The sequence below is a fragment of the Octopus sinensis genome, linkage group LG4 (genome assembly GCF_006345805.1).
Source record: "Octopus sinensis linkage group LG4, ASM634580v1, whole genome shotgun sequence".
Classification (NCBI taxonomy): domain Eukaryota; kingdom Metazoa; phylum Mollusca; class Cephalopoda; order Octopoda; family Octopodidae; genus Octopus; species Octopus sinensis.
The window spans coordinates 34,770,105-34,796,307 of record NC_043000.1 but is presented as its reverse complement, the minus strand read 5'-3'; the positions used below and the strand labels follow the sequence as shown (position 1 = coordinate 34,796,307).

General features: G+C 36.7%; 2 protein-coding genes across 9 annotated transcripts in view; one reads left to right on the top strand and one right to left on the bottom strand.

Annotated features, from left to right (window-relative positions):
* LOC115210326 (forkhead box protein P1) overlaps positions 1-6,968 on the bottom strand; it is a 566,153-nt gene extending 559,185 nt beyond the window's left edge. For 7 of the 8 annotated variants that reach the window (XM_036501970.1, XM_029778855.2, XM_029778854.2 and 4 more), the window contains exon 1: positions 5,064-5,173. The gene's annotated coding sequence lies outside the window, so the exon portion shown is untranslated. Of the gene's footprint in view, positions 1-5,063; positions 5,174-6,943 lie in introns of those variants that run through there. The other variant, XM_036501965.1, reaches the window with a different exon arrangement.
* A 256-nt stretch (positions 6,969-7,224) lies between these two features.
* Positions 7,225-26,203, top strand: part of LOC115211064 (S-adenosylmethionine sensor upstream of mTORC1) — a 254,580-nt gene continuing 235,601 nt past the window's right edge. Inside the window, exon 1 of the mRNA XM_029779952.2 lies at positions 7,225-7,518. Coding sequence (XP_029635812.1) covers positions 7,395-7,518 — 124 coding nt within the window. The 5' untranslated portion in view covers positions 7,225-7,394. The remainder of the gene's footprint in view (positions 7,519-26,203) is intronic.

Sequence of the window (26,203 nt, the reverse complement as noted above, 5' to 3'; positions counted from 1 at the left end):
CCACTATAGCCTCAGGCCGACCAAAGACTCGTGTGTGGTTTTGGTAGACTGAAACCGAAAGAAGCCCATCGTGTATATGTGTGTGTGTCTGTATATTTATGTGTGTGTGTCTGTGTTAGTGTTTATCCCCCACCATTGCTTGACAACCAATGTTGGAGTGTTTATGTCCCTGAAACTTAGCAGTCCATCAAAACTGACTGATAAATTCAGTACTAGACTTACAAAGACTAAGTCCCTAGGTCAATTTGTTTGACGAAAGGCAATATTGCAGCTTGGCCACATTCAAATGACTGAAACACGTAAAAGAAAAAATGTGTATGTATGTATGTATGTAAATATATATATATATATATATGTATATATGTATACATATACTCACATATGTACGCATATATGTGTGTGTTTCTGTATATACACACACGTGCATGTACCTATATATATATATATATATACACATACATACACACATATACATATGTCTGTGCGTATAGTGTATGTATATATATATAGAGAGAGAGAGACAGACACACACACACAAATAGGCAGTGTTAGGCAGGGCATCCAGCTCCCATCAAACCATCTTACCCACGCCAGCATAGAAAACGGATATTAAATTATCATGATGCTATACATACACGTGTGTTTATATATTTATATATGTATATGTGTGTGTGTATATATATATATATATATATATACATTCATAAATATATCTATATAGATACATATATATACTTATATACAAATATATATATATATATATATGAATATGCACATACTTGGAGCACTCAAGTGTGAGTTCACAGTATCTTGAAACGGGATGGCTATAAACTAATGAAGTTCATAATGCTGTCGATTATTTCCTTGCCATCTCTCTATTATTATCACTGTGTACTTGAATAACACTTTGTTCAAAGGGATACATATACTGAGTTCTACACCAGGTTATTTCACTAACGCAATGCCTTAGAAAAATTTTTAAATACATACACACAAATGTGTGTGTGTATATATATACACACACACACATACTTTCATATAATATACACATATGCACTAACAATACTATGTATGTATGTTAATTATATATATATATATATATATACACACACACATACACAACCCATGGCAGTATGGAAGGTGGACATGAAATGATAGGGATGATGTATTCCGGTCATAGAATGTGTTTCTTTTTGGGATGTACGAACAACTGACAATGTATCCGGATGCCTGGAATGGATCAAACCCAGCACTTATATTTCTTGAGCCTGGTACGTATTCGATCAGTCTACATATATATATATATATATATATATATATATATATATATACATACACATAGTGGAATTCAACTTGTATTTGAGTAAGCTCACGTTGCAAAACTGTTTCACTCCAAGAAACATATTAAGTTTGGCCTCTACATCGTTGATGACAACTTATATGGCCCCAAGTTCTGCAGGAACGCATAAGTTATTCCATAACAACTTATAAGTCATACCTCCACCAACAGTCTGACCATTTGGATACATATCTATTCACATATATATATATATACCAGCCAGTCCATGCCAGCATGGAAAATAGATTTTAAATGATTATGATCTATATTTATATACACATACATGTGTATATTTTTACACATATACATTTATGTACATATATATGTAGGTATATCTATATATATATCCTTCACTGGTTTCAGTCATTAGACTTTGGCCATGCCTGGAATGGATTGAACCCAGCACTTATTCTACCAGTCTATTTTTGTAAGCAGCTAAATTATAGGGACATGAACACACACACACACCAGTTGTCAAGCAGTGATGGTGATGGGGGACAAACACAGACACACATATATATATATATATATATACACACAACAGTTCTTTCACTTTCAATCTACTAACTCCACTTATGAAGGCTTTGATCAGCCTGAAGCTATAGAATACTCTTGTCTATTGGAACTGAACCTGGAACCCTGAGGTTCAGAAACAAACTTCTAACCACATAGCCACGCCTGTGCTTATATATATCTGTATATGTATGTGTCTGTGTATATGCATGCATATATTATATATAATACATATTTATATTCATATATAAAGATATATATATATATATTGCTGTATTGGTCATTTTGCCAGTTTATATATAAGGATATATATGTGTGTGTGTGTGCCGACAGATAGATATTTATATAGATAGGACAAATTTGTATGCACTGAAGTTTGTCTAACACATACAGATACTATTTAAACAGAATAATTGTAACAATGAACCTTTTATCCCAAATGATGCTATATATGTTTGTTGTATATATACATACATGTGTGTGTGTGTGTTAGGATGTATGAGGTCCTGTAGGCACATGTACTGCAGGCGTGTGTGTGTGTACAGGTAGTTAAGCTGACACGTGTATACATGTGTTTCTGCATGTGGTTATGTAGCTACATGTGTGTGTATGTAGACACGTGTATGTATTGTTGTGCATAGGTGTGTATGTGTGTGTGCGAATATACATAAGTATATGTGATGTGGTTATAAGATAGGTATATATGTACTAATTTAGACATGTCGATGAGTTTAGATACGCAGGAGTGTCTGGACAACTGCATAACGAGTTTGCAGAAATACGATTTGTGTGTACGTGTGTTCTTTAGCCCTTAAGACGAACCTGACAGAAGATCTATCACCAAAGGTATTCCGACCACGACCATACTGCAATAGTACACCTTGGACAACGCTATGCGTTTCTTGGAAGACGGAAGAGTTATACGAGGTAGATTTCGCTGCTATGTCTAGCAAGTCGATCCACCACATAGATGCCAGTATGCGCGCGCGCGAGCGTGTGTGCGTGTAATCCACGACGACTGTTGAATAATGAATCGGTTCATTTCCGATGTCCATAACACGTCTCTGTGTACCTGTGTATATCGGTCAGTATATTTATGTAAGTGTAGTTGTGTATGTCGGTCAGTGTGTTTCTGTGTGTGCGCAAGTTCCTGTGTATATTGGTATGTGTATTTATATATGTGTGTATATTGGTATGTCGATCAGTGTGCTTGAATTTGTAGCTGTGCATTTTGATGTGTATGTGTACCTGAGAATGTCGATCCGTGCGTGTGTGATGCTATCCGTAGTAATTGAAAATGCGCAACATAATTCAGAGAATGGATCGCCTCATAATGTGTGTGTGTCTATGTGCACGCGTGCGTGTGTGCATGCGTAAGTGTAGGCGTCTGAAGTAAAGCTGTCACTGTCGACTTCACCAACAGATGACAAGTCAAACAAACTTCTTAGGAAGGCAAATGGCCTGCCCGACTTGAAATATCAAAGTATATCTGGAGAAGATGAAATGTCGTTCATCATTACATTCTTTTATCACTTTCATAAAGAAAGAAAATAAACTGCACGCAAACACACACATTTAGCTCTGTGTGTGTGTGTACGGTAGACATACAATTATACACGCACACTTGTTTGAAAATTAAAATATTTCAAATTTGAAATTATTGAAACTTCAGCAAATGTTGCGAAAATAGCTTTTTTGATAATTGGCTAATTACTAGAAGTAATTATTAGCTGTAAGAACGACAAATATACGATTGTAATAGTGATTCCGTTTAGCCGCAGAAACCCCTACCCCTATATAAAAGAAGGAAGATTAAAAGTTGTGATATTCGGTGCCATTCTCAACTGAATTGAAAATGCATATGAAATATATCCGTCTCTAGCCGGGGATTAAAACTGCGTCATTCATTCATTCATATATATATATTTCTAAAATATAGAAATAGCTTAATAAGACGATGTTTTAACAGTTCAGGCTATGGCATTTGAAAGTAATTCTTGATTATTTTAATATAAAAACAAATTAGTAATAGAAAGATAATTGCGTAAAGTTTCTAAATATCGAATGCAAGTAGTCACACATTTTCTCAGTTCATTAGATTGGTGAGAAAATCGTATATTTTGTGAGAGCGAGCTATTCACAGATATTTTTATGAATGAAAGAATTCTGCATCGGGCTGGCGGGGGGGGGGGTTACTTAAGTTATTTTGAAAAGAGGTTCTAGTACACACTTAAGTTTAAAAGTGTTCTTAAGTCTATTCACTCAACAAGAACAATTTTGAACATAACTAAAAGAAAATAGTAAAAGAAAAAATAAGTTGAAATATTTCTTGGTGTCAATAAGTTTGTCAAGTTACGCTTGCAATTTCATTCAACCGTGGACATTACATGTGGAGAGATGACAATATTAGACAAGTTTGGATGTGCACTATCCCAAGCACATGTTTATCTAAAAAGCATGTTTCTCGATGAAGTGTGTGTGTGTGTGTGTCCGAGCGTGCCAAGCACTGCATTGACAGCAAAAGGCGCACTGTCAGCTTTTTCAAAATGTAAATAAAGCAGCAAGAGTTGTCCTTAGATATGGCAATAGGGATAGGTTCCTGATATCTTGTATCCCTAACAGTCCTACTGAAACGGCAGTGGGCTAGTTCCATGTCTACGGGTAAAACAAGAGAAAAAAAAAAAGTAACCCGCGAAATAGTAGTGTTTATGAATTTATGATGGCTACCAAGTGCAACAATGCAAATTACAAACACTGAAAGTAATAATCAAGTACTTGTTACGGAACAGAGTGGCCCTCACTAAATACCACTGATGTCCACTTGAACAGACTGGTCCTTCGGCTAAACACAGAGCAGCAGCAGTAGTAATTCACTTGAGAATAAACACCGCTGGCCACCAATATATATATATATATATATATATATATATACATCGTGAGGAAAAAAAAAGACAATGTCTCCTCATTTGCTATGCACAATTATTTAGAAGCATTCGCCAAGTAAACAACCTACCTCACTCTATAACAGCAGACAGAGCCATAAAAAAAAATAATAAATAAAGCATAGCTGAAACACTGAATGCTTTTTTCTGTTTGTGAATAAAAGAAAAAAAAAACAACAAATAAAACCAAAGTGTCCAAGTGAAATGAAAAAAAAAAGTATAAGGGTCGGGAGAAAAGCGACGAAATGAAGGAGTATTTTGTCACTCACCTCTAAAAGAGAAGCCAAGTACATTGGCCGGTCTTTCCTGCCTGGAAATCGGTAAAAATTTTCAGGCTTGAAAGACAACACTTAGGGACCGCATCACAATCGTAAATAAAAATATACCCATACGCTGTCGCACGCACGCACGCACAGCCACACATACAGACAACTGTATAAACACATCCACTAGCAGACATAGTGATACACATAAACAAACAGACACCTCCATAACAAACACATGCGCGCACTCACATATGCAGTCATAGTATTATATACATATATATATATATATATGTATATACATACACACACACACATACCTATAAATATAAAATTAATATATATACGTAGATATAAATACACAAAGGTATTATTCACTGAAGTAAAAAAAAAAGTCAGAGAGAAAAAAAATAAGAAATAAAGACAAGAAAACCAATTAAAGAGAAATATAGAAATGGCTATTTGCTTAGAAAAAAGCTCCCTGCTACTACTGTAGATGTGTTTTGCGAAGAAATGAAAAGAAAAGTGAACTTTTCTGTCAGTGTTTTACGATCAGAACGACTTTGCCTTCCCCGTGTTGTGGGGGAAAAGAAAAAGTCGATTGTTTTTTTTTCAAAAAAGCCGGCAGTGTTGGCACTATTTGACTGAGGGCGCCGTGCTACATTGTTATTAAAAGCAGTGATACGGCTCTCCCGCGTGACGTCACAAGCACCTGCTGAGTAAACAGAAAATAACAAACAATGGCAGACACAAGCCTGTCGCCGTCTCTTGTGTCTGTGTGTGCGCACCTCTCTCTCTCTCTATCACTCGCTATGATGCAGGCGTGTAGTTGTATGTGTGTGTACATATGTGTATATCTGTATACACACGTGTATATATACATATACACAAAGCATATGAGATACACACACACAAATATATATATATATACATACATCTATCATTTCATTTTCTATACAACTTAGTATTCACTTGGCCGAATCTCAGCGAGTTTAGAGGGATTTTTTTTTTCTTTCTAGTCCTGTTTCTCGCTCTATTTTGGCATGATGCACGCACTCGCGCGTGTGTGTTAAACACGCGAATGAAATCATTATTATTATTGTTATTATTCTCATCTCTTACATGGATCCCCACACAAATTGTTGACTGTCCTTATGACGACCCCCTCATCCATACCCCTGTGGCTAATAAAAGAAATTATTTGCCTTATTATTATTATGTACCTATATAAAATGTCTGTAAGCATATATATTTCTTTCTATTTTGTGTCAGAGGTAATAAAGATTGAAAACAAAGAAACCACATTGAAATAAAATTTTTACTATTTTTGCTGTCTAATTATTTTTACAAAACTTGTTTACAAAAATTTGTTTTCTAATTTCCGCAAACAATTCATGCTTCGCCGGCTGAAGAAATAAAAGCATAGAGATAAGAGAACACCCCCCCTACACACACACACAGATTGAAACAATTAAATATTAAATAGTAAATATTAAGTTAATTCACCACAATATAAAGGTAACGGAGGAATTAAACCTTAAATATCTCCCCAGCATTTTGTAGTTAACTATTCCGCTACAAATTAAAAAGTTAACTTGTTATTTACTTACATTATTTCCACTTAATCTGTGACTTGGAGAAAAAAATTCCAATATTTGAACTTTTAGTTCACTTTCTGTGTAATAAGTTCGACAACTTTTCTGTCAAATAAATCAGAACAAAAGTTTTAATTATTTCGAATTTTTTTCCTGGAATTCGAAAGTTTTAATATTCCCTGTTAAACTTGAAATATTTTCCTCCCAAGTCCGTTTCGCAGTTAGCATTATTCAGAAGTATTTATTTATATTCCTTAAATGTTTTTGTTTCAATAAAAAGCAAATACTTACCGAAATAGCTTCCAAAAACATGTTTTAGTTGCTGTAAAACCAAATATTTGTCTCTCACAGGAAACCTGCCTTTGTCTTCTCTGTTTACTTTTACACTTATTGCTCCGTGTACATAATTCGTTGAACTGTCTTAATGACAGAAACTCGATTAAAATTTGTTATTTCGATAATTTTCATTAGTTTTTGGTGAAAAGATGTAGCCAACTCAGATTGTAAAATTCTGAAATAAAGAAAGCAGACGACATTTCACTTGTCCATGCTGCCGACAGAGGGCGGTGTGTGAGGAGCGGAAGTGTCGGCATTGACCTACTTCCGGTCTATTCCCAGCTGATTTTACCAAACATTGGATCTTTCATGTCATGTTTATTGAAGCCGGAGATAAAGGTGGCAGTGGTGGAGATATTTGTTTACCAATAATATCATCAACATAAACAACAATAGCAGCCAGAGTATGTCGTCGTCGTCTCCAAGTTGTGAAAGCTCAATGTCGACTGACGACAAGAAACAACAACATCTGAGACTGGCTGGCGTTGTGAAAAGTGTCCACGCCGACCTCAGAAAGAAATACAGAGAAAGTAAGTGCTACCTGTGGGTTTTCCTTAGTATTTTTTCTTTCTTTTTCTTTATTTTGTTTGTTGTCTTACTGACAGAAGGGTTAAGCTGAAGGGGGAATATTCCCGTCAGCATCAAATACGTTTGTTGATATCTCAGAGCATCAAAATTGAAAACACGATTCTCTAGGTACTGTGGAGACATAAAATAATTATATATATATATATATACACCTGCCTTCGTCTTTTGTTTATTTTCATAAAGCTTCCCGTTATATATATATATACACATATATGTTCAGTCTGAGGAGTACCTGTCGATATTTTTTCAAGCCCTCCTCTACAAAAAGGTAACACAGTTGTGTGACATTAATTAATTTTGAGGTTGGTGCCCTACCATCACTACATGTACAAACATATTGAGATTAAGATTTGTCAGCTTCTTCGTAAATTACAATGTCTTGTATTAAAAGATAGCTACAGTCCTGTCTCTGTGTTATATATACATATATATATATGTATGTATTGTGTGTGTATAGTCTATACACACATAAACACAGGTATCTTGACAAACAACTAAAATCAATTGTTATCAAAAATATATTGTGACAACTTCAATCTCTCTCTCTCTTTCTATCATGTAGGTCGAAGATTAATTATCGATATGCATTCAATAAATATATGAACACAGTCATATTAGCTGTGTCGGCTGGCATTCTGCGTTTAGCAAACTTCAACTATAATTAAGGGTTTGTTATTCATTTAAACAAACAACCCTAACAGTTTAAACATGATCTAATTTTTTAACGATGTGGATGCATGTATGATAAAAAAATAAATACTGGAAACATCAAAAGCTGACATTTTTTCGGATTGACACATGCTTCGGTTATGAATGGTTGAAATTTAAAAAAATATAATTAAAAATTTACAAACTTCAATGTACTTCCGTCGAATGTCTTCTAAGTGTCTCTTGTGAATGGTGTTTAATTATAAAAATTTAAAAAGCGATCATCGATGTGTTCATATTAAACGATTCGTTGAATTCATGAACTCAACGGACATGGATCGAGAAAATGTCACTTTGACATTAAATGAATCAGTGTTGGTAAATAAAAAAATGTTATGTTGTTTTTTTAATTGACAGTTTATATCTTTCAATAAGATAAATATCAAAAGAAATATATGTAATTTATAACTATATTCAAGTTTGATGTAATAGTTTAGCTGTAGTAATCGACGTTGTCTGAAAATATCAGCTCGTAACAGTGTGAATGAATGAAAATAGTTTTGGGGTCAAACCTCGACTGTTATTCCTCAAGCTCTGAGCAACACGTGCTTTACTTCGACAAACTGTTTACATTTTTCCACCGAAATCGTTCTGTCACGTTGACGCTAACATGAAAGTCTTTCGATGATTTATTAAAACCAATACTTACTTTCAAACATAACAACAAATCGATAATTAATTATCAGCAATTTTATTCTATTTCAACAAGTCTGATAGCTTTTTTTTTGTTTTAATGTTTTCATTGCGTTTACGAAACTGGATTAAATATTTGCTTTTGGATTTCTTTTTAAATAAACGTTTTCTTCGTTTGAAAATATTTCTTTTATACACACACACACACTCTCTCTCGTCTATCTCCTCTTTTCTGTCCCTCTCTTTTTCTTCCACATTCCCCCCTCTTCTCTCTGCCTTCATCTCTCCTTCTCTCTCTCTCTCTCTCTCTCCTCTCCTTCTCTCCATTATATTAGAACTAAAATTTCTACTCTACTTTATCTACGGCTACGAAAAGACTTGAAAGGAAATAATAATAATATTCTTATATTTAAATTTCTTTCTGATTTTGAACTAAATCAAATTATCCCAAACTTTCAATATCAAATCCTAAACTACCGATCTTCCGTCACACTCAACTTCGGTTTTTCTTTTTATATATTTTTTGAATGGATTTCTCTTTCTTTTTTTTTTTTAAGTATCTCTATTTTCTGTTTCTGCAAAACGAAACCATGTTCTATTGTAAGACAAGGGAACATAATCAAGAGAAATTGACCGCATTGCATTACATAATGTACACAAAAGAAATATCGAAATGAACTTAAAAGACTCAAATTTGTCGGGGAAATTCCTTCGACAGAACGAGGTAGTTTGGAGCGTTTCATGCCTTTCCAACAGGTATTACCTACTAAAGTGAACTAGTTCTCAGCAGATCATTGAATTTGAGAGCCAAGAATTTACTAATGTATTTGAGCGACTACAACTACATGTTTTTAGGTAATAGTAATTACAAAAAACACCTAAAGTTTTTGTTTTTTTTATTTTAGAGAAAGCAGATCCTTCAGTATTATTAACGTGTGTGGAGTAGAAGTATTCCAATACAGATTTTTTTAAAAAATGAATGAATTCAGATTGTTACGATTGACATCAACTTGCAGGGTCTTGTTAAGTTTTTTCTGCAATAATAATGATTTCTATCGTAAAACTTCAGATGTTTTACGTTTAATGCCGTGCAGTCACTTCACTCAACCATAGTAATTAACCCTTTCGTTACCAAACCGGCTCTGGCTCTATAGTACAAATGTCTTGTTTTCATAAGTTTTGAATTTAAATCTTCCACCATATATTTGAGCGACTACAACTACATGTTTTTAGGTAATAGTAATTACAAAAAACACCTAAAGTTTTTTTTTTTTTTTTATTTTAGAGAAAGCAGATCCTTCAGTATTATTAACGTGTGTGGAGTAGAAGTATTCCAATACAGATTTTTTTAAAAAATGAATGAATTCAGATTGTTACGATTGACATCAACTTGCAGGGTCTTGTTAAGTTTTTTCTGCAATAATAATGATTTCTATCGTAAAACTTCAGATGTTTTACGTTTAATGCCGTGCAGTCACTTCACTCAACCATAGTAATTAACCCTTTCGTTACCAAACCGGCTCTGGCTCTATAGTACAAATGTCTTGTTTTCATAAGTTTTGAATTTAAATCTTCCACCATACATACCTTAATGTACCTAACACTAGCTTAATGATAACTAAGTTATTTGGTACTAAATTCTTTGTTATATTTAAAATAATTGAGAAAAACAGCATCTCAAAATAAATACAGTATTAGTGGTCCAATTTAGTTCTTTATTGCCCACAAGGGGCTAAACATAGAGGGGACAAACAAGGACATATAGAGGGACTAAGTCGATTACATCGACGCCAGTGCGTGACTGGTACTTATTTAATCGACCTCGAAAGGATGAAAGGCAAAGTTGACCTCGGCGGAATTTGAACTCAGAATCGAGTGGCAGACGAAATACCTATTTCTTTACTACCCACAAGGGGCTAAACACAGAGGGGACAAACAAGGACAGACAAAAGGATTAAGTCGATTATATCAACCCCAGTGCGTAACTGGTACTTAATTTATTACCCTGAAATGATGTAAGGCAAAGTCGACCTCAGCGGAATTTGAACTCAGAACGTAACTGCAGACGAAATACCACTAAGCATTTCACCTGGCATGCTAACGATTCTGCCAGCTTCCAATTTATTGAACTCAAAATGATGGACGATTCAGAATGTAACTGAATATTAAAAGATATTCTATTTGGCATTCTAGTGTTTGTATCACCCTCCACCACCGTCAAAGAGTAACAGTGATTTTCTCTCACAGGGCTTTTGACAGAATTATGCCATGGAAGCTGTCGGATCAAATTGCATAAAAGAGATTGTAAAATCGATCAGATTGTTTTAGATTTTTGTTCATATATATATATATATATATATATTAGCCTATATAAGGGCAATGAGCTGGCATATCATTTCTCCTGTCTCTTCTTGATTTACAACTAGAAAGGTGTCATGAGATTATTAGTCCTCAGTATACTATATCTGAACAAAATACAGGATGATCATGGCTGGAATGCCTTTAACCAAAGACATGTCTAGTTAGAAATAAGCCTGGCTCAAGCATTACATCATCATTGTTTAACATCCATTTTTTCCATGCTGGCATGGATTGGACTGTTTGACTGAGGCCTGGAGAGCTAGCGACTGTACCAGGCTCCAATCTCATCTGGTAACATTTCTACAGCTGGATAGCCTTCTTAACGCCAACCACTCCAAGGGTGTAGTGGGTGCTTTTCACGGGCCACCGGCACAGAAGCCAGTCAGGGGGTAACAGTAAAGGTATGACACTGCATAGCTGTAAGGCATGGCCAGATGGAGCAAAAGATGTACAACAAAGGTGCATGGACTAATCAACTGAATGGTCGATAAACATGCAATATTGTTGTGTTTGTTTGGTTATGTTCTGGAGAAGATTCATACACTCAACTTGAAAAAAGTGACAGGAGTTAATGGTATTTGTCAGTAACATTATCATTTTACAATGAGAAATAGAAATTGTCTTGGAATTGAAGAAAAGTGGAAGGGATGCTGAAGGAGGTTAACTCTACCAGTAAGGCATTTTTTTTTTTACAGATGACAGTATAGTACACGATCAATGCTATGATCACTGTAAAATATATTGATTTTCGTTGCATTGATCCAAATAATGGCTTCTGCAAGTGAACTATTTCAGATGGAGTAGTCTTTATATTTATGCGTGTTCAATATCATCATCATCGTTGAACGTCCATTTTCCATGATGGCATGGGTTGGACGGTTTGACTAAGGCCTGGAGAGTCTGCAGCTGCACCAGGCTCCAATCTGATCTGGCAATCTTTCTACAGCTGGATACCCTTCCTAACGCCAACCACTCTGAGAGTATAGTGGGTACTTTTTACATGCTACCAGCATGGGAGCCAGTCTAGGGGTACTGGCATCGACCACATTCAGATGGTGCTTTTATGTGCCACTGGCACAGGAACCTGTTAGGTAGATCTGGCATTAACCACGTTTGGATGGTGCTTTATATGTGCCACCAGCATGAAGCCAGTCAGGTGGACTTGGCATCGACCACAGATGATGCTTTATACATGCCACCGGCACAGGAGCCAGTCAGTCAGACCTAGCATCAACCACATTCATATGGTGCTTCTTACATGCCATTACTATAAAAGTTGACTTTATCTTTCAGGGTTGATAAAATAAGTACCAGTTAAACACTGGAGTCAATGTAATCAAATTCCTCCCCCCAAATTTCTGGCCTTGTGCCAAATTTGGAAATCAATATATTACAGTAAAGCTTTTGTTCATTCTCATTTATTTGACTTTCGATTTAGATTATTTGGTTTCACAACTGATCTGAATGCAATGAAATAGTATCTTTTACTTGTTTCAGTCATTAGACTTTGGCCATCCTGGGGCACTGCCTTGAAGAATTTTTAGCTGAATGAATTGACCTCAGGACTTATTCTTTTCTTTTTAAACCAAACTACTAAGTTACAGGGACGTAAACACACCAACGCAGTTTGACAACAGTTGTCAAACTGTGGTGGGGGATAAACACACACGTGTGTGTGTGTGTGTGCATGTGTACAGGCTTCTTTCAGTTTTTATCTACCAAATCTACTCATAATGTTTTAGTTGGCCCAAAGCTGTTTTAGAAGACACTTATCCAAGGTGCCACGCGGTGGGACTGAACACAGAACCATGTGGTTGGGAAGCAATCTTTTTGCCACACAGTCACACCTGCACCTAGTTGTGTATATTTGTAAGTCATAGACCTTAGGTTGTGTATTTGTCTTTTTTTGTATGTATGTGTGCATTATTCTCAGAGTACCTTTTGTTATCGGGAGAGTTTTAACCTCTATATTCAGGTTATCTCTAATTTCAGATCTTTACCACTTGATAAATGTTATTGTTGTTATTAAGGTAATGAAAATGCTTTTTATCATTCCTGAATGTTTTTTAATTGGGATTGTTTCTCTTTTCAGCTCACACATTTTGGTTAGGTCTCATTCCAAATAAATTCTCATTTAGGTCGTTGCCAGTGCTGCTGGACTGGCTCCTGTGCAGGTGGCACATAAAAAGCAGCACTTGAGCGTGGCCATTGCCAGTACCGCCTGACTGGCCCTCATGCTGGTGGCACATAAAAGCATCCACTACACTCTCGAAGTGGTTGGCGTTAGGAAGAGCATCCAGCTGTAGAAACTCTGCCAGATCAGATTGGAGTCAGGTGCAGCTATCTGGTTCGCCAGACCTCAGTCAAATCGTCCAACCCATGCTAACATGGAAAGCGGACATTAAACGATGATGATGATGATCTGTTGGAATTGATACTTTGGTGAATAAGCATGTCTTTTCCTGCTTTCCATTGCCACAAGTAACAGGTCTTTTGACGTACTCCAGGATATGGTAGCTTTGTCAGCCTCTCAGAATTTTACTTTTCCTGGTGTATGTTAAAACCAGTCTGGGACTATAAATCCCAACCCTGTCGTACCTGCAGGTTGTACCTATTCTTGGATAAGAGTGAGAAACTATGCATGTCATCGTTTCTTCTGTAAATCTCCATATTCTTCACATTCTCACTGTATTCTGCTGCATTACAGGATTTTGGTGGTTTCTGTGCAAATGTTTTTATTCTGTCTTACAAGCAAGAATCCTTGTTTTTAGCCATGCATTCCACAACCGAGAATTGCAAACTGTCTTTGTCTGTATCAACCCCATTCAAGTCTTTTTTAATTAAAAACTTGGGATTTTTCTCACCATCATTTTAGCATGGTACTTTAATTTTAGCTTTCAAACTTTTCCATGAGATTTATCATTCTGCTTCATACTGTCAGTCACTTCAAAGTCTCTGGTTTCTATTATTTCGTTTCTTTCAAAACAGAACACAGTTTTCTTTCTTTTGTTTGTGATGTCTAGTTATTAATATTTGTTTGTTTTTTTGGTTCATTTTTTTTTTAAATACATATAGTCACAGGAGTGGCTGTGTGGTAAGTAGCTTGCTTAACAACCACATCGTTCCGGGTTCAGTCCTACTGCATGGCACCTTGCAGTACAATAGCCACAAGCCGACCAAAGCCTTGTGAGTGGATTTGTTAGACATAAACTTAAAGAAACCCATTGTATATATATATATATATATATATATATATACAAACACGCACACACATACATATATATATGTATGTATATGTGTGTGTGCATGTCTGTGTTTGTTCCCCCCAACATCGCTTGACAACCGATTGTGATGTGTTTACGTCCCTGTAACCTAGCAGTTCGGCAAAAGTACTAGGCTTAAAAAGAATAAGCTGTGCGATCAGTTTCTTCAACTAAAGGCGGTGCTCCAGCATGGCCACAGTCAAATGACTGAAACAAATAAAAGAATATATATTCTTAACAAGATGCTGCTGTAGTCTGACTTTAGATACTTTTAAGAGTCGGGGCTGAAGTGGCTGGCACCGACCACATTCGGATGGTGGTTTTTACATGCTACTGACCCAGGAGCCAGTCAGGCCATGTTCGGATGGTGCTTTTTACATACTACAGACCAGGAGCCAGTCAGGGTAGGGGTGGCTGGCATTGACCACGTTCGGATGGTGCTGTTTATGTGCCAGCTTTTCCCCCATTTAATTGTGTTTTAAGTATTTGTCTAATGCATGTATAATGCTGCATTTTAATATATTTGTTCGTTTGTAAGATGGCAAGCTGGCAGAACCGTTTGCAAACTGGACAAAATGCTTCACAGCATTTCATCCATTTCTGCCTTCTGAGTTCAAATGCCACCAGGGTCAACTTTGCCCTTTATCCTTTTGGAATCAATAAAATAAGTAGCAGCCCAGCTATGGGAGTGGGGGTAGGGGGTCAATGCAATTGACTTATCCTCTCCCTAAAATTGCTGGTTTTGTGCCAAAATTTGAGACCATTCCGTTGGTTCTTCTGTCTGGTTCATTTTTTTCCCCCTGAATAGTTCATTCCAGTTCTCTTTTCTCAAATTCTTTAGTTTAATTGATATTCATCTTCCTTATTTTCTTCACACTTTTCTAATCTGAATCGCATATAATCTGACCCATGCCAGCATGGAAAGCAAACATAGACTAATGCAGTTGATATCAATTTTTTTTAGTGAATCCTTAATAATGTTTCTAGTAAATATGTTCTGTTCAGTTTTTTTGTAAACAGCAAATTCAGTTTTAATATAGTGGCATCCATAGAAAACTATTTGAAAGATATCTACTGATCGGAAGCTTTACACCCTAATTTATTACAGCTAATTAATGCAATTAGTGAAGGCACATGGCCTAGTGGTTAGGTCATCGCACCCATGATCACTAATCATGGGTTCAATTCCCAGACTAGGTGGTGTGTTGTGTTCTTGAGCAAAACACCTTCATTCCATGTTGTTTCAGTCCACTCAGCTGTAACTGGGTCCACCCTGTGACAAAATAGTCCTCTGATCAGGGGAATGTTAGTCTGCTCACCTAGCCAGTGGGGTGGCATCATCCTAAAGCTAAAACAATGCAAAGCACATTGTGACCAGCAGTGTATAACAACATCCGATAGTCTGGTTGATACCATGAATTAACACAGTTAATTCTTAATATAATACTTTCAATTTGAAATAAAACCATTTCCATAGGTCAAGGTTTAAAATTATATCCTGTTGATTTATTAATTATATATATTCTACTAAAGTCACAGCTGTCCATGCTGATATGGAGTTAGTATCTTGGCATTAAAAAGCATCAACCAATGTAGACACGCAGGAGCGATGTTACAGCTGAGAAGCTTATGTAAGGACTAAAACATTTTAGGGAAACAGTCCCATGCACTGTCCTTAGTATGGGTCTAAAGCTGAGGAAGACCAGAAAAAAATAGTGGAAGAAAAATTTGTAGGCATACAAGTATTCTTTTCTGCTCTAGTCACAAGCCAAAAATTTTTTTGGGAAGGGGGCCAGTCGATTAGATTGACCCCAGTATGCAACTAGTACTTAATTTATTGACCCCGAAAGGACGAAAGGCAAAGTCAACCTCAGCGAAATTTGAACACAGAACGTAAAGACAGACAAGATACTGCTAAGCATTTTGCCCAGCGTGCTAACGATTCTGCCAGTTTTCTGCCCTTGTAGGCATACAAATATTCTTTTCTACTCTAGGCACAAGGCCCAAAATTTTTTGGAGAGGTGGGGCCAGTCGATTAGATCAACCCAGTATGCAACTGATACTTAGTTTATCAACCTTGAAAGGATGAAAGGCAAAGTTGACCTTGGCAGAATTTGAACTCAGAAAGTAAAATGTTTCTGCCAGCTTGCCGCCCTTGTAGACAAACAAATATTGAATGATCAGGTGACTGTCGAAATCTTGTTTGAGGGGCTGGATAGAAAGCTTTGTTGAAACATTAATGCTGATGAAAATATTACGTTTTGTAGCATTCTACATTTATGCTTCATTGGCTCAGTCCACTCTGCTGTAAATAAGAACTACCCATAAGAAGAAAAACTAAGCATTGAAAAATCTGAATAGCTTACAAGTTTTCTGTTAATCTTCATTCATGAGTTTAACTCTTCTTGTGGAGTTATTGAAATAAAACAAAAATAAGTCTCAGATAAATAATCCAAAGTTGTCTCCATTCACCATATTTATTGGGTTCTAATTTGAGCTGCTTATGACAAATGGTGCACGAAAGTCCATCTAACATTGAACTCATTATAATTTGGCCAATACCACCAGGTGGGTATATCCTTTTAACCCTAACACAGAGCACTTACTCTGCCTTATTAAACCTGGAATAACAGATTCCCATTTATGATTTCACTGGTTTGCAAAGGACAGAAAGGTGATCACACAAAAGTACTTACTACAATAATTTATGCAAATATTAAAAATATTGTGAACCAACTAAATAATGCGAGAGCACAAAAAATGTGAGTGTAAACTTATTTCTTGATTCGCATCCCTTCATCTGTTTACTTCTTATCTTTCTGCCAAGAACGTTCTAGATTGTTATCCTGAATATAAACTTTATTCTCTTTATAGCAAAATGTTCTTACACACACACAAACAGGTATCATTTTCAGACATTAGATAATTCATTATATCATCGGTTTATCTTTTACAGTTTTTAAAATTTAACATCCTTTTATGTCATTTTCTGATAATATTTACTTTCTTTGTTCTTATTAAATGATTCATCAAAAATGGAACTTTTTTTTTTTTTGCGAAACATCATGTTTGTTCTGTCAGCAGAGCAACTATTCTGTGCACCTGTTCAGGTGGATAAAAAACAAAAATCCCATATTCTTTTTTTTTATTGATTTCCCTTAGTGACAGAGTCTTCATTTGTTGTAGTTGTTTTATTGTCGCAGTGAGAATTTAAATTGAAACAGAGAGGAAAATAAATGAAAGAAGTCTCTCCTTTCAAGATAGTATTTCTTTGTTTTTATTTCAACAATATTTAATTAGCAGCAGAAAATGGTACATTCTGCCACAAAGATTATGGTTTAAGTCAATAATATTTTTGAAATCTTTCCTAATTCTTTTGTTGTTGTGGAATTTATTCTGCTGTTGCTTTTAAACTCTTCTTATCTCTTTTGTGGATGTAAATATGATTGTTTAAAATCTATTTCTAGTTTTGTGCAACTATGTTTGTAGTGCATATTTATTTGTACAAACACACACACACATATCTCACCCTAGTTAACCCTGTCATTCTAACTCATCTTGTCGTCACCCTATTTGTCACTTTGCTCGACAACAGAACAGGAGTGAGACGTTTTCCAGTCCATCTTGGAGACGACTTACTCCAGATAACATTTTGCAAATTCTGTGACAAACTGTCCAACCCATGCCAGCATGGTAAGCATACAGAAAATGAGGATGATAGTTGTAACTGAAAATGTCACTTGGTAACACTACAGTTAGCTACAATAAAAAAGAAAAGTATAGGGGTAGCATAATGATTTAATTGGGGAATCTTATTTTGGTTTTAAAATACACACCTACACCCACACACTGAGTCTTTCAGGGTTTCATTGTATATGCACAGTGTTTCTGTCTTTGGACTGAGGTAACTGAAGTGATACAAGAAGACCCACTACGGTGTCATACTCATATATCAAACATAGTACTGCTGATATCCATGCAGATATCTTAGAGTGCCACCTGAAAAAAAGCCACCTGATTAATTGACATAAAGTCATTCACACACACACACACATGCTCTAGTCTTTCGACCACAGGTGCACTGTTTCTTTTCTTTTATATTTCTACTACTACTCCACCCACACACACACATGTACATACAGCAGACAGTGGCTATGGTAATTGGTATATTTTTTAAAAAATTTGGTAGTAATATATATATATAAAATCTAAGATGGATAAGAGAGTGACAAGTAATGTTTCATAGTAGTGTCTTTAGGGTTTTGCGAATGAGTGTGTGAATCATCATCATCATTGTCATCAACATCTATTTTCCATGCTGCCAGTTGTGTGTGTCTACTTGAAATGTGTCTCACCTCTGGACACTGAATATTTTATTGCACGTTTTTGCATATATCATCACTAAGAACCCATCTTGTGAGTGTCATGATGGTTTGACTGACATACTACATTGTGGATCCCAGGCTGACTTTGTTTACTCTGGTCTTCTTGCAGAATGGCCCATTTTTCACTGTTTTCAAAACAGGAAATTGCATTTGTCTAATGTGGAAATATCAAGTTTAATACAACTTATCACAGACTAACGATGTAATTAAATTCAAATTGTTTTTCTCAATATTTACAATGGAATTAAAGAATTTCACTTTCATTCTTTGGGGAATACTCCTCATTGTTATTGAAAAGTTCTCCATTTCCATATAAAGGCATGTAGCCTGGTATTCGGTTCACAATCTGAAGAACATAGTTTTGGTTCCCCGGAGCAAGTGCCTCATTGTGTCCTTGAGCAAGGCACTTTATTTCACATCCTTCCAGTTTACTCAGCTATAATGAGCACCAGCCATACGTCCTCGGATTACCCTCTCTCCCTCCTACTGTCACATGATCAATGTTCCACTGGGGTCATGGGTGAGGGTTGACAGGGTGACTGTCGACTCAAAACTACATTGGCTCCTCCGAAAGCATGCAGCGTTTTGACCAAGTCATACACACACGTGTGTGACAGCTGGCTGCACATTTCTTCACATTTGCAACCCCACTTCTAGCTTCAACTAACAATAATTTGTCATCTTTCTACTTATCACCTAATTGTAACAGGTACGGAGTAGATCCTACACTGTTTTAACTACTTTGATTCATTAATCTGAAAGCTTCTGTGATTCGTTTGGATCTACTTATGTCTATACTCAGCTGCTATTGTGCTACGACTATCAGGCAGTCACACAAACACATGCTCTTGTAGAGAAATATATCTACATGGTGCCAGAGTGACCTTGCATGCCAATGTATGGTCTGTAATGATCTGTCACATTTCAGACTTATCTGTAAAGTTTGAAACCTAAAGTGAGCTGATTCTATGGAGGACATCTTTGAGAATGGCAAGTGAGAGATTTCTAGCTTATTTTCTCAGACCATAACACTTGCGATTATCTTACTATTATATGGCGTAGTGGTAAAGAGCGCGGGCTACTGACCCCAAGATTCCGAGTTCGATTCCAGGCAGTGACCTAAATAATAATAATAATAGCATTGAAAAATATGTTAGGAACGAAAACCCAGGTTCGAAATTTCTCCAAGACACCTGATGAAGGCTGGAGGGTATATCAGCCGAAATGTTGTGTTAACAACAAACAAGATGAGGACAAATATCCGTCAAATGTAAATAATGTACATAATTCCTCATCTCTCAAATATAGAACTGTATTATAAACCACTCTTTATATTTTTGAGTTGTCAGTAAATGCTGTCTCAGCTCTAGATTAAAGTTCAATGTCGGAGATGATTCATCCAGCTAATATATTTATTAGTTTGAAATAAAACTTTGAAATGCACATTTCTGGAGTTCCCATAGCAACAACAAGTAACTGTAGAACTGTCCCTTATAAAACCATTTGACTTGTAATTGTCCAATCTACAAATTGGATGTGTATTCATTCCATTGTTGAAGACTTCTAAGCAGGTATTCAACCTATCAGAAATAGCAGCCAAAGTTGATCCTTCTTCCCCTCATAATTGTATCTTTACTACCATACTACTAGTATCCCTGTGGCCTCCCAACTCATACACCTCCCCTCAATCCTTACAGATGTTTCCTCTCACTTTCCCTATCTCCCCTCGCCTCCATGCCTATCCCCCCACCTACTTCTGCTCCTACTACCTGAGGTGCCCCCTGGACACTTCATTACGATTGTCTGTCTCTTTGGGGATGTCTCTAACTCATTCTCATTCTCTTCCCTAAATGTGAGTAGCCCTGTAGCTCCTCTACAACAAGACCCTGCTCTGTCCCAACCTCTTCCCACTTATCTTACCCCCAACCCCCGCTAACATACAGTGGCAGCATCTTCCCTCTCTGGGTTTGTTAACTTGTTAGCTACATGGTAACCTCAATAGTGCTGGTGCCACATAAAAAAGCACCCAGCAAATGTTGTAAAGTGGTTGGCATTAGGAAGGGCATCCAGCTGTAGAAACCATGCCAAAGCAGACACTGCAACACAATATAGTTCTTGACTCATTGGTTCCTTGTCAAACCATCCAATTCATACTAGCATGGAATACAGATGTCAAAATCATCATGATGATGATGAATTTCAATTAATAAATATAATTTTTGTTACCAAAAGCAAAGACATGTCTGTGTGGTTAAGAAGTTTGCTTCCCAGCCACATGGTTCCAGTCTCAATCCCACTGCATAACACCTTGGGCAAGTATCTTCTACAATAGCCCTAGTTTGATCAAAACTGAAAGAATCCCACTATGTATCATCATCATCATCATCATCATCGTCGTTTAGCGTCCGTTTTCCATGCTAGCATGGGTTGGACGGTTCTACTGGGGTCTGTGAAGCCAGAAGGCTTCATCAGGCCCAGTCAAATCTGGCAGTGTTTCTACGGCTGGATGCCCTTCCTAACGCCAACCACTCCGTGAGTGTAGTGGGTGCTTTTTACGTGGCACCGGCACAGGTGCCAGACAGAGCTGGCAAACGGCCATGAACGGATGGTGCTTTTTATGTGCCACCGGCACAAGGGCCAGGCGAGGCTGGCAACGGACACGAAACGGGGCGGTGCTGGCAACGGTCGCGAAACGGAAGGTTCTCTTACATGCCACCGGCACTGGTAACACATCTGCAATTTCCATTGATCGATTTCCATTCTGATCCTCACTTGCCTCAACGGGTCTTCACAAGTAGAGTTTCGACATGCCACCGGCACTGGTAACACATCTGCAATTTCCATTGATCGATTTCCATTCTGATCCTCACTTGCCTCAACGGGTCTTCACAAGTAGAGTTTCGACATGCCACCGGCACTGGTAACACATCTGCAATTTCCATTGATCGATTTCGATTCTGATCCTCACTTGCCTCAACAGGTCTTCACAAGTAGAGTTTTGTGTCCCAGAAGGGAAGGTATGCATACGTAGGCTGGCTCCATCCCAAGTAGAAGGCCACGGGTTATGGACTCACTTGTCCTGCCGGGTCTTCTCGCGCACAGCACACTTCCAGAGGACTCGGTCTCTAGTCATTTCCTCAGTGAGACCTAAAGTTCGAAGGTCGTACTTCACCACCTCGTCCCAGGTTTTCCTGGGTTTGCCTCTTCCACAGGTTCCCTCAACCGCTAGGGTGTGGCACTTTTTCACACAACTATCTTCATCCATTCTCGCCACATGACCATACCAGCGCAATCGTCTCTCTTGCACACCACAACTGATGCTTCTTAGGTCCAGCTTTTCTCTCAAGGTACTTACACTCTGTCGATTATGAACACTGACATTACACATCCATCGGAGCATACTGGCTTCATTTCTTGCGAGCTTACGTATATCCTCAGCAGTCACGGCCCATGTTTCACTGCCATGTAGCATGGCTGTTCGTACACACGCATCATACAGTCTGCCTTTCACTCTGTGCGAGAGGCCTTTTGTCACCAGCAGAGGTAAGAGCTCTCTGAACTTTGCCCAAGCTATTCTTACTCTAGCAGTTACACTTTCAGCACACCCGCCCCCGCTGCTGACTTGGTCACCTAGGTAACGGAAACTATCAACTATTTCTAGTTTTTCTCCCTGGAAAGTGACGGAAGTTGGTCTCAGAGCATTTTCAGTGTTTATTGTTCCTGAGCATCTGCCACATACAAAAACCATCTTCCTAGTTAGCCTTCATTTGACATTGCTGCACCTCTTATGTGTCCATAGCTTACACTTGGTGCATCTTATAGAGTTTCTACCTACACCTTTTCTACAGATCGAGCAGGGCCATCTACCTGAAGGCGTTTGTGATTTGTCTACCTTCCTACTGATTACGACTTGGTTTTAGCTAGATTGACTCTGAGGCCCTTCGATTCTAATCCTTGTTTCCACACCTGATATATATATAATGCTGAAAATTGGACATATTGTCCATTAACCATATGGTTAATGGACAATATGTCCAATTTTTCGGCATATTTGGCATTAGAAATTTTTTCCCTTGCCCTCATTTATGAATTATATAAATTTAACCGTTAAAGGTATTTTTTAATATGCTGGCCATTGATAAAATTGTTTTCAAGAAAATATTTTTTTCGAAAAGAATTTTATCCTCACATTTGATATATATATATATATATATATATATATATATATAAGGCAATGTTAATTGGATTCACTTTTGACCCTAGGCTGAAACAGCTGTAAGAAGTAATTTCTGGATTTCAATAATTTATAATATGACTTTTAAAATCTGTATTTGTATTATTATATTATCTATTGATTTATATAATATTTTGTATGCTTTTGATGTTCTCATTTGTAAAATGAATAAATAATCTAACATTATAATATCCATAAGTTGATAAACAAACTGAATTTGTTTCTCCATTTTCTTATTTGTATTATATATATATATATATATATATATATACACACACACACATATATATACACACACATACATACACACATGTATGTATATGAGTGCATGTTAATGTCTCCTTGCCTTGACATCACATAATAGTCATAAGTTAGTGTCATCATGCAAGAGGTAGCCTTCATTTCCAATCTGTCGTGAAAATGTCTGAACACAGGTGAAGGTTGATAACAGTAAAAGCATCTCCTTTAGGAAATCTGCCTCCACAAATTCCTTCTCACCCATGAAGGTCTGGAAAAGCAGAGTTAAACTGATGGCAAATGATGATGGTGTGTTTTTGGCTACATAAATTTCATTTTTAGTCTTGTAATAAGATATGAATATATATATATATAGCTGTGATACCAGTGCCGGTGGCACATAAGAGAACCAGCCGTAGAAACATTGCCAGATCAGACTGAGCCTGGTGCAGCCTTCTGGCTTCCCAGACCCCAGTTGCACCGTCCAACCCATGCCAGCATGGAAAGCGGACGCTAAACGATGATGATGATATAAAGAAGAACAAAAGTGGGGTTTAAAATTTACAACAGATGTTTCAGAATTATATTGATGTATTCATAGATTACATCATCAAGGTATTATCTCACGTGTTTATACATATTTAAAATTTTACCCAAAGATGGTGGATTTTATGCTTAGATGTAATCTATGAATACATCAACAAAATTCTACTGAAACAACTGTCATAAATTTTAAACCTCATTTGTGGGGTTTTTTTTACCTACACTGCACCTAAAACCAACCCTGAATCAGATCTACAGTTTAAATTGGGTTTGGTACTTACATATCTAGAGTGCCCTACCAACACACAATACCTATTTCTTTACTACCCACAAGGGCATAAACACAGAGAGGACAAACAAGGACAGACAGATGGATTAAGTCGATTACATTGACCCCAGTGCATAACTGGTACTTAATTTATTGACCTCGAAAGGATGAAAGACAAAGTTGACCTCAGCGGAATTTGAACTCCGAACGTAACAGCAGACAAAATACCTATTTCTTTACTACCCAAGCAGTGACTTGAATAATAATAATAATAATAATATATTTCTTTACCACCCACAAGGAGCTAAACACAGAGGGGACAAACAATTACATCGACCCCTGTGCATAACTGGTACTTAATTTATCAACCCCAAATGGATGAAAGACAAAGTCGACCTCGGCGGAATTTCAACTCAGAACGTAACGGCAGACAAAATACGACTACGCATTTCACCCAGCATGCTAATGTTTCTGCCAGCTCGTTGCCAACACACAATTCCTTCATGGTTGTTTTGCCTTAGTGTGAACCCTATGTTATTGTACCTAGCCATTTCTGGTGTTCTAAGTGTTGATGTGCCTATATTTCAGTGAATCCTATAACTAATGTACACACACACACACATTATCATCATTGCTGTTTATCATCCACTTTCCTTGCTAGCATGTGTTGGACAGTTTGACTGAGAACTGGCCGGATGGGAGGCTGCACCAGGCTCCAATCTGATTTTGTATGGTTTCTACAATTGGATGCCTTTCCTAATGCCAGCCACTCCGAGAGTGTAGTGGATGCTTTTTGTGTGCCACCAGCATGGGAGCCAGTCAGGTGGCACTTGCATCGACCACACTGAAATGGTGCTTTTTATGTGTCATATATAATAAACTATGTCTGATACCTAAAAACATTTATGCATATTTTTCATACGTAATTAACTCGCATCCAGTTATAAACATTATGTACATATCCATATACAGATATGTACACACACAGACTCACACATTACATATTTCCTTACATAGCTAATCCATCAGTACTTATGCATGCTTTGTATTAGCTATCTCCTATATATAAACACATACACACACTATGTGTTTGTGAACATAAAATTGAATGCATCCACATGTATATTATTATACATTCGTTACATGTTCATAGTAATATATTCCACATACATTAGAAGTATTACAGTACAATTAAGCTGACATTCGATCGAGATGTTGTGGATAACGACAACTGAAGATATTACATCTGCATATAGTAACTGCTGCACTCTGTTCTTAGTTCATGCAGATTGCACACACGCACACTCATACCTAACAGTCGGCAATGAGAGGGTTTTTAACCATAATGGCTACTTATTTGACTCCTCAATTATATCTATTTATAAACTAAAAATCATTCTAAATGTCAGCTCATATGAATTTCTTCAAAAAGTTCTACCAGAGATCTTTCAATAATATATTTTCACAAAACAATTATATGAAATATCAAAGTTGATTTGATCAGTCATTGATTTCATCATTATTCGGTTCCTCAACTTTTTCTGGGATAAGAAAATTAAAAAAAAAAAAAGAAAAAAAGAAAGAGAGGAAAAAGATAATTGAAGCCATAAAATATGGTGTTTCTCAGCTGATATTTATTTCCTATTTTATAAATTTTTTCTCTCACCTTTGAAAGCATATTTCACTTAGAACAGAAGATAAGAAATGATTTGTTCTTAAAAGTTGATTGGAATATTTAAATCTAAAATTTGGAACTTATTCTGGGGTGTTCCAATTTATAGACATTTTATACTTTTGTGCAGAATATGGCAGTTTTGTTTTGGGTGATGGAAAAACATAAAATAGGTTTGAATTCTTTGTCATTTTCATTCTCCCAGAATGTATAAAGTGTCTTGTAGAATATGATTGTGTATCTTGCTTCCTAGAAATGGTGAAAACAAGATCCATCATCTACGATATTCAAACAAGTTGCTCTAACAACAGATTTGAAGTCCA